Raw genomic sequence first — 9,490 nt, 5'->3', positions numbered from 1 at the left:
ATTTCGATTGTATGAAGAGTTTCTTGTTTTTGTAACAGTTTAATCCACTCTTCATGGGAATTGGGGGGTTCCCTATTAAAACAATTAATAGTTTTGAAATTGTGTATACTGTTTTAGCAATTTTAAATATGTAAAAGTAAATATGACCTACTTCAAAATGTGAAGATCTAAAAGTGTATAAGGAGGCGCCTCCTCCAGTGACCACAGCTTATAATACAACATAACATTTAAAATTACTAAGAGTATAAGTACAGCAAAAATGAGAATTGTAGTAAAATCTGTGGGTATTGTCCTTCTGCCTCGCTTATCCCTTGACGCCACAAGATCATCTAAAACAAGTTCATTTTTTTTTCTTTTGAGCGCAAAATTAATTAATTTCGATGGAATATATAGTGCATTTTTAAATGTTTGGGGCACTTACTTCTTTTAATAGGCACATATTCTGCCTCTGGAGGAGGGATGATGGAGTGTCCGTGACGTCTTCTTCTCGATTTTCGTTTCACTGCGGGTCCCAAAACTTCATCCCCTTCTAAATGCAATGCTTTTGCCAAAGTTGAAAAGTAATCTTCCATGCCCACCCAAACATTTTTTTCAATAAAACCTTAAAACATAATGTAAGTAATCGCGAGGATACCTATTTAATACATTTAAAAAATATTTACACATCAAGGGGGGAAAATCGGACATCGTGAGAATGAAAACGTTTTTTACTCAAATTTTACAGAAAAGCCGTTGTTAGATTTAACTTTTGCATAAAAATATGAACATTGATTGCTCATTTTACCTTAAAAATAAATAGTTTATGGTTGAGCGAAAGAAGTCTATTATGTAAAAATTAATTTTTAAACAAGGTTGTGCATGAGCAAAGACAAAACAAATTATAATTACGAATAATCAGTCAATTGGAATGGTTATGTACCTATTTATCTTTTGATTCAATATGCTCTGGAGTGTTTTGTTTGCCTATTATAATTTGAGTATTTTTCATACCTTCTTTTTGAATATTTACTTGAAAATGTATTTTATCTACACATGTATGGGTATTTTCTTCTGTCCGAAAATTATCTGTAACATTATTATTTTGTATGCTCCAGTCTCTGATTATTTTAACTTTCTGTTTAATTTTTTTCTGTGCTGTATTTTCTTTTAGTTTTTCAGATTCATCATTTTCATGAGGTGAGCGTTTTGAACTAATGGTCGAAGTTTTCTCAGCTTCTTGTAATTCATGAGATTCCCTTTCTTCTTCAGAGTCACTAGAGTCTATAACTATCTCATCTTTTTCTGGACTTTGAACAATTACAGCGTCGTCATCATCAGATATTTCCTCCAGCTTCACATTTAAATTTTCTGTCTCTTTTTCTTTCTTTTGAGCTGCTTCTAATGCTAATTGTGATCTAATAGCTCTTGCTCTGGCTTGAAGTTCTAGAAGTTCTAGGACACTCATTAAATTACCGTCTTCAGTTCCTTTTTGATTACTTTGTGAGTGGTGGCTCCTTTTTCTTGATTTCTCTGATTTTTCAGATTTTATCGACTTTGTTTTAGATTTTGCCTTCTGCTTTTTATATCTCTTGTCCAACTCTAAAAGAATGTCATATATACTTCTTTAACTTCTACATAATCAATTAAAAGTAAATCAATTAAAACATTTACCATCTACAATTGCATCTTTATCATCAGGTCCGATACATATTTCAATATCATCATCAGAAATATCATCCAGTGATATTACTTCAGCTATCTTTTCATCTTCTGACTCTGAAGAACTACTCTCTCGATCAGGGTTCTCTCCATTGAAAATATAGCCTAATCTTTTATTGGATATTCCCAGAAGTTCTTCTAAAAGCATGGCATTTATTTCTTCAATATCCAAATGCTGTAATTCATCCATAAAGCTTTATGAACATGCTACTAGTACATTTGTATACTAATACGCACTTTTATACAATCGGGAGCCATCGATTTAATTTTTTTTGGATTGAGTATTTTTAAAACCTCCTTCATCATTCTGATTTTATCGTTTTTATAGTGTGATAATTCATGTGCACTACTTTCTTCATCGGATTCAGAGGAACTCTGTAGGTTTGTCAGCAATTTCTTTTTTTTTAAGGTCTTCTTACTGCGTTTAATTAAATTATTAGACATTTCTTTATAATCGTTTAACGTATCAAGATGCAGGGTTATGTTTTGTGTTTTTGTTTTGCTTGATGTACGACCATAGATACGTACGACCATTTTCTGAGGTTATTTATGTATATATTTATTAATTTCAGTGTTGCCAAACTGCGAAGTTTAGAAATTTTAATAAATCTAACAAAGTATGTACATTTAAAAATTTTTTTGTTAACTAAACAAACACAAACTTCACAAATATGTCTGCGATTTTATTATTTAAATTTAATTTTAAATTGGTAAATCATTGGTGAAGGATGGGAAAATAATACGAAATTTTTCTTTTATCAGAGAATGTTTTCATTTACTTAAATGAAATAAAAAGAAACTAAATTAGTTAACGTTTATTGGTTACACAAAAGTAGAGGAAATTATCTTAACAAACAAAAAGGAAATCGTTAATTTAAAGTACATAAAGATTAATACAAATGATAAATATAGTAGAAAACATATTATTGCAAATAGATACTACTATTTTGTTATTACATAAGGTATGACACTAATTTGAATCAACATTCGGTTTCGATTCGACTTCCGAAATCTTTTTTTTCAAAGTGTTGATATTTTTTTGTATATCTGCCATTGTGGATGTATTTTTTGTAATATCTCCAAAATGTTTAATGTTTATTATATTTATCTGTTTCAGCGATTCATTGACGTTAGAGGGTACTACATAATCTTCTAATGAATTAGGCTCTTGTTTTATCTTATTAACTTTTATAGTAAGAGACTCTTTTAGTTCTGTTAACTCCCTTAGATGTTTTTTTGCCTCTCTTGTAGCACCTTCTACACTGGCGTTCGTCTAAGATATTATAAGTCGTAAAATATCTAGTATATCATTATAAATTAAAAAAGTGTGCTTACAAAGGTTTCCGGAAGTTCTTTAATTTTTTCGTATGTTACATTTACGTTTTCGGCGAATTTTTTACTAAAAAAATAATAGTACAATTAATATAAACGAACATATTTTTAGTATTTATAGGGAAGGCACCATTCATTCCTGTTTTCTTCTTTTAATTTTTCCTTCATTATTTTTAATTGTTCATCGTTAGTTAAAAATATTTTTATTTGTTTATCATTTTCCAGTTTTAAATTATCGTTTTTCTTTATTTCCTCTTCAATTGGGGCGATGGTATATTTGAGCTCGTTAACTTTATTAACTCCTTCCAAGTATTTTATGTACGTATTTTCATATTCTTCGTCAATTTTTTTCCTCTCTTCAATAAGAGATTCTTTGTATTTTAACTTAAAATATACTATACTGTTTAAAAAGCCGTGCTACTTTTTATAGTGTATAACTTACGTTCTTGTAGTATTGTTCCAATAACTCTTTTTCTAAATCGGGCATTTTGCTTATGTTGCTCATTTTTTTAAGGAACTAATTTATTAAATATTTAAGAAATACCTTTAGTTTATTAAACAATCTGATTTTATAACGCCAGAGTAACAAATGATATTCTTTTTATTGTTACGTTGTTTGTGAATTGATAATTTGATAATTAGTGTAATTTAAGTAACGGTTCGTTTAAAATGATAAGAAAACTTTTACCAATTAGTTTGAATAATAAATACACAGAATTTGTTTAAACAAACAGTTGGATATTATTGTTGTTAATTCTGTTTAAAATAAATTAATTCAATAAAATAATTTTAAAACAGTTGCTGATTTGACTAATTGTCAAACCTGCGCATATGACGTATTCACAACTGATCTATGTTTCCGTTTGTAATACGTCTTTTCGTTTGGTGTGTGAGACTGTGATGGTGCTGTAAATAAAAAAAAGGTAAGCATACGTTACTAATCCATTTGTAATTTAATTTGTGATGTTAGTTTAAGTGTCTGAAATTTACGAAAAACTAGGTTGATTTGGTAATTAAAATTTTGTACTTGTACAAACGAGTTTAGCATGTCGAATACACGTGGGTTAAACTAAAAAAACATATTTCGTGTTAAGTGTTCCATATCTCTTTGAATATGACTATTAATTAGTCGAAGAACATATTCTGAAGGTAAGTGATACGCATTTCGATAGTATTCGTCTAATGCGAATGTGGCAATAGTCATATTCACAGAGATAACCTAAAACTTTGAATATGATTATTGCTTACACTTGCTTTTTTTTAAGTTGAAAAATGCCGCAGAACGAATATATTGAACGTCACCGTAAGCTGCACGGACGACGTTTGGATTATGAAGAACGAAAGCGGAAAAGAGAAGCTCGTGAGCCACATAAAAGGTCCAAAATAGCCCAAAGCTTACGAGGTATCAAAGCAAAACTATTCAACAAACAGCGAAGAAATGAAAAGATACAAATGAAAAAGAAAATTAAAGCTCATGAAGAGAAAAGGACAAAGAAAGATGAAGGGAAAGTTTCTGAAGGAGCCTTGCCTGTCTATCTATTAGATCGTAATATCCAGTCAAGAGCTAAGGTTCTCTCAAATATGATTAAGCAGAAACGTAAAGAAAAAGCAGGAAAATGGGATGTGCCAATACCAAAAGTTCGAGCTCAAGCTGATTCTGAAGTTTTTAGGGTGATTAGAACTGGTAGAACAAAGCGTAAGGCATGGAAAAGAATGGTAACTAAAGTGACATACGTTGGAGAAAATTTTACACGGAAACCACCAAAATTTGAAAGATTTATAAGGCCCATGGCTTTAAGATTTAAAAAGGCTCATGTGACTCATCCAGAATTAAAAGCGACGTTCTGCTTACCCATAATTGGTGTTAAGAAGAACCCCAGTTCACAAATGTATACAAGTTTAGGTGTTATTACAAAAGGAACAGTAATTGAAGTGAATATTTCTGAATTAGGTTTAGTTACTCAAGCAGGAAAAATTATTTGGGGAAAATATGCACAGGTCACAAATAATCCTGAAAATGATGGTTGCATTAATGCTGTATTGCTTGTGTAAACTTGTTTTTGTAATGTAATAAAATAAAGTTGCACAAAAACGACTTTTTTTAAGATCCTAAACTGTATTATTTTGCATGTACCTGGCCAATTTTTTGATTATTCGCAGTTAAATGTCAGCATTCTAATAAAATTTTAAAGGTTCCTTTCAGAAAGGAAATTTGATAGAAATTAGCCATTTAATGCCTCTTACTTTTGTTTCATTTCTCTTTTATAAATATTTGTATACTCTGAATTTTTTTATATTTTACTTATTTTTGAACTTATCTTTTATATGTATTGTCATTTAAAATCAATATATCGGCATCAAAATAACTGTTTCAGCTTAATTTTAGAAAGCAAGATAAATTGTATGTTTTTTTATATTTAGCCTCACAGGATGCAAATATTCGTGAAGACTTTAACGGGTAAGACCATCACTTTAGAGGTCGAACCGTCCGATACAATCGAAAATGTGAAGGCAAAAATCCAAGATAAAGAAGGAATTCCACCTGACCAACAACGTCTAATTTTTGCTGGAAAACAATTGGAAGATGGCCGTACTTTGTCTGATTACAACATCCAAAAGGAATCGACATTGCATTTGGTCTTAAGATTGAGGGGAGGTGCCAAGAAGCGTAAGAAGAAGAATTATTCCACTCCCAAGAAGATCAAGCACAAGAAGAAGAAGGTCAAATTGGCAGTTTTAAAATTTTATAAGGTACGCATTTTTTAACTGCTTGAATCAATTTAATGTTACATTGAATAATTATTAATCATAATTTGCCTTTTTCAATATTGCATTTAGGTTGACGAGAATGGTAAAATCCATAGGCTGCGCCGTGAATGCCCTGCCGAACAGTGTGGCGCCGGGGTCTTTATGGCAGCCATGGAAGACAGGCATTACTGCGGTAAATGTGGTTACACGTTAGTTTTCTCCAAGCCAGAAGATAAATAGTAAGATTTTATGTACTGTACATTAAAAAAAACAAACCCATTAATGTTCCAATAAACGTTTTTGGGTGATGAAATAGGTCCTTTGTTTTTTATAAGTGGTTTTACCCATTTCTTAACGAATCAGTTACGCATAATATAATGTAATTTCTATGGGTAATGTTTACGGTGTGTGACGTAAATATATTGGCAGCATAATAATAGTTGTGAACGCAGTTCAGTCTTTAAAGAGATATTTTTTTGAATTGCAAATAACATTTTTTCGCTGAATTTTAACTTCATTGTTCGTATGCTTTCATACTAAAAGAGTAAAGTATTTTGTTGTTTGATGAATCAGAATTGAAGTAAAATTCGTGTACATTAAATTTTTATAATTTTGCCGTGAGTCAGTAAGCAGTAACAATTGTTATAATAAAACATTGCAAAATTCTAACATATGTATAATGCGAATTAAATAGTTAAAAACTATTTCTAAGGTGTAATTCTCTATCACTTTCCAGAAAAAGTACATAAATTCAGTGGGCATATGTTTATCCAGTTGGGTTTAAAGAGCATATTAACAAAATTTATACTTTTAAACAAAATTGCTTTTGAATCTTTCAGGAACATTATTGAAAATAACTACATACGTTCTGGCTTCTTAAATTTTTATGCTATTTTCATATTTCCATGTCTTAAACTTTATCCAACCACGCGTGTTAATTTGCGCATGCATGTGTTTGTACGTTATAAGTAAGATTTAAAGATTGCTCTATTATAATTAAGTCTTTGAAGTCTATTTGTTCATTTATGTATTTTATTGTTTAGAAAATGCTTTCTTAATTTCTAATTGCTCCAATAGGGTTAGTCTCTCCTTTGTTATCCAAATTAGTATTTAAAGTCTATACAGTTAGTACTTAAACTTGTAGATTTTTTACATTTTTATGCATCGCAATCTTTATGATTTATTTTGAAAACTTTACTTTTATTTAAAATAAAAAAAAAAAACTGTAAGGCTTAAGTACTCATTGTATAGTGTTTAAACATAAATTAGATTTTGATAGTATAAAACTGATACATTCAGATAAAGGAGAGAAATTAGTATTACAGTATTTAGAAATTAAATAACAAAACGAATGACTAAAAACAGAGTTTGACTTTCTGTAATAGAGTAATATGAAGGGTTTACACATAACTTTTAAACACACAGTGTCGAATAATACCAGTTGTTAGATATAAAAGAACTAGTTAAACCATTGAAGTTATTACTATTATTACATTAAGTACTCTTGATAACGATTTAAGAAACCGAAAAATATGTAGTTGTTCATAATAACATGTTTGAAACATGCAACAGCAATTTTCTTAAAAGTATAAATTTTATTAAAAATGTTTCACAATAATATTACCAACGATTTTATTTCTGTTATTAAGAAAGGATATTAACACACAAAATTGTGTCTCTAAATTCGTTTTATTGAACTTTCGATATCTTACAAACAGCCATTTTGTTTTCTCTGTAACCTAACTACAGTATTCGTGCTATACAATAAAACAGAAGGAACAGGAGATAAAATTTGTAAATTAAAACATTAACACAGCTCTAATACCAACAATAAATAGTTTAAAATTAGCCTTAATATAAATTGACCTACAGTTCTTCCTGCACTTTGTCCAACGTGTCCTTGTGGTTTTGTATTACGGACATTATTTTATTTGTGTAAGTTGGGTGAATGGAATGTTGTAATTCGCTAAGGGAATCTTCAATCTAACAATAAAAAAAGATATTAACCATAATTTCACGTTTAGCTTCACTTTTATATTACAGTCGGAACAAATACTCAGCGTTGTTTATTGTTAATAATATTAAGCGTTATTTGTTATTATTAATAATACAACTTTAACTTACTTGTTTAAGAAGTTGAATTGACGTCTTTAGAACTCTTTGCCATTTCTGCATTTCGATTGTATGAAGAGTTTCTTGTTTTTGTAACAGTTTAATCCACTCTTCATGGGAATTGGGGGGTTCCCTATTAAAACAATTAATAGTTTTGAAATTGTGTATACTGTTTTAGCAATTTTAAATATGTAAAAGTAAATATGACCTACTTCAAAATGTGAAGATCTAAAAGTGTATAAGGAGGCGCCTCCTCCAGTGACCACAGCTTATAATACAACATAACATTTAAAATTACTAAGAGTATAAGTACAGCAAAAATGAGAATTGTAGTAAANCGTTTCTATGAAATAACGAAAAATAATGTATTTCAACAAAATTTATTTTTATCATTGTGTAACTAAAAGTTAACGTTTTTTTATGGAAAATTTACCGTCACATTTTACGTTTTAAAATGTTTATAATTTGCACGCCCCGGCGAGTATCATACTATACGTAACACCAGATCACATTATCAAGTCATTTACCACAAAAATAAAAAAAAAGAACTCAAGAAGCACCTACGAATAAATGATGTATGAAGAACTTTTTTGTTAGAGCTACAAGCTACATGTAAATTTGCTACTGAAAAGGGAAACTAGCTTAAGTGGAAAATCAACTTGTGGCAGTTAGTCGCCATTTAAACATTACATCTATTTGGTTCTTAATTAACTTTATTTATTATTCAACATAATCTCTATAGTTCAAACAGGTACATATTTGTAAAAAGTGGTCTGTAGTTTCACAGTAAACACGTCCTTTACAACAAATGTTCATACATAAATAAAAATTGCTTCTTATGTATTATTTCATGAACTTTATGAATCTTTTCAATGGCTTGTGTTTACCAGTAATAATGTATTAAATCCCCATAGCAATCAAATTTTTTCCGAAATAAACAACCACTAAGGGGAACGCCTTCCTAATTTTTAGCAACTATATAAATATCTACCACGGCAACAAAAAGAACTTTTGGGCATTAATACTTTTTGCTCCTTCTATCATAAAGATAATACATATAAATTTATAATTTATTATAGAAAATATTATTAATTCGATTTTTGTAAATGGGTAAAATATAAGTGCAAGTCAGTGCTGTTTGTCAACAGGACTCGACGCCCCGACCGAAGTATAGACACATTCAGCTAGCAGCGCTGTAGCTCGCGTATGGACGACTACTAGCACCATACCATCCCCCGAGTGTGAGGGAAGAGGGTGGCGTAGTTGTCCCCGGTATAGGCGCCGACAAAAATATTTACATATCGGTCTTATATTCCTGCAGGGCTCGCTAATAACAAATTAATAATTGCACGTGGATATACAATACGTAGGTGCTTACCCCACAGTTACGTATTTTCTTTCTTTTGTTACTAAACTAATTTTGAGTATCTAATTTTTCTGAATTAATGAAAATGATAATGCTTGCAAAAATTATAATTATTGGATAAACAATCAGTACATGCATACACTTGAATATCATCTTATTTTAATAGTACCTTCTTTTTTTACAAGAAAGGCAGCACCGATTACAAAGTATGTGCTGAAAGCACATATTTATATA

The 9,490-nt window shown here is 30.0% G+C and overlaps 5 protein-coding genes across 6 annotated transcripts in view; 2 read left to right on the top strand and 3 right to left on the bottom strand.

Moving 5' to 3' along the window:
* The window catches only part of LOC108742655 (LIM domain-binding protein 2), a 61,281-nt gene that overhangs the window by 49,108 nt on the left and 2,683 nt on the right, over positions 1–9,490 (bottom strand). The gene's annotated exons all lie outside the window — the stretch shown is intronic.
* The window catches only part of LOC112904546, a 17,769-nt gene continuing 8,285 nt past the window's right edge, over positions 7–9,490 (bottom strand). The window contains exons 2-3 of the mRNA XM_025974759.1: positions 422–919; positions 7–329 (exon numbers count right to left, since the gene is read on the bottom strand). Coding sequence (XP_025830544.1) covers positions 148–329; positions 422–572 — 333 coding nt within the window. The 5' untranslated portion in view covers positions 573–919 and the 3' untranslated portion in view covers positions 7–147. The remainder of the gene's footprint in view (positions 330–421; positions 920–9,490) is intronic.
* Positions 3,864–6,049, top strand: LOC108742660 (ubiquitin-40S ribosomal protein S27a). Its single transcript, XM_018477934.2, has 3 exons — positions 3,864–3,953; positions 5,452–5,781; positions 5,869–6,049. The coding sequence occupies exons 2-3, from the start codon at positions 5,461–5,463 to the stop codon at positions 6,016–6,018; spliced, it is 471 nt and encodes a 156-aa protein (XP_018333436.1). The 5' UTR covers positions 3,864–3,953; positions 5,452–5,460; the 3' UTR covers positions 6,019–6,049.
* LOC108742658 (ribosome biogenesis protein NSA2 homolog) lies at positions 3,866–5,122 on the top strand. The gene is made up of 2 exons (XM_018477932.1): positions 3,866–3,953; positions 4,296–5,122. Exon 2 carries the CDS (start codon positions 4,303–4,305, stop codon positions 5,080–5,082), a length of 780 nt encoding a protein of 259 aa, XP_018333434.1. The 5' UTR covers positions 3,866–3,953; positions 4,296–4,302; the 3' UTR covers positions 5,083–5,122.
* Positions 6,843–9,490, bottom strand: part of LOC108742653 (GRAM domain-containing protein 1B) — a 15,631-nt gene continuing 12,983 nt past the window's right edge. For both annotated transcript variants that reach the window (XM_025974757.1, XM_025974758.1), the window contains 3 exons: positions 8,103–8,178; positions 7,903–8,023; positions 6,843–7,761 (listed from right to left, as the gene is read on the bottom strand). In XM_025974757.1, the coding sequence (XP_025830542.1) occupies positions 7,645–7,761; positions 7,903–8,023; positions 8,103–8,178 (314 nt within the window). In that variant the 3' untranslated portion in view covers positions 6,843–7,644. The remainder of the gene's footprint in view (positions 7,762–7,902; positions 8,024–8,102; positions 8,179–9,490) is intronic.

Source organism: Agrilus planipennis, unplaced genomic scaffold (genome assembly GCF_000699045.2).
Source record: "Agrilus planipennis isolate EAB-ADULT unplaced genomic scaffold, Apla_2.0 scaffold173, whole genome shotgun sequence".
Taxonomy (NCBI): Eukaryota; Metazoa; Arthropoda; class Insecta; order Coleoptera; family Buprestidae; genus Agrilus; species Agrilus planipennis.
Note: the sequence above shows the minus strand (reverse complement) of the source record. Positions and strands in the feature narration are given on the sequence as shown.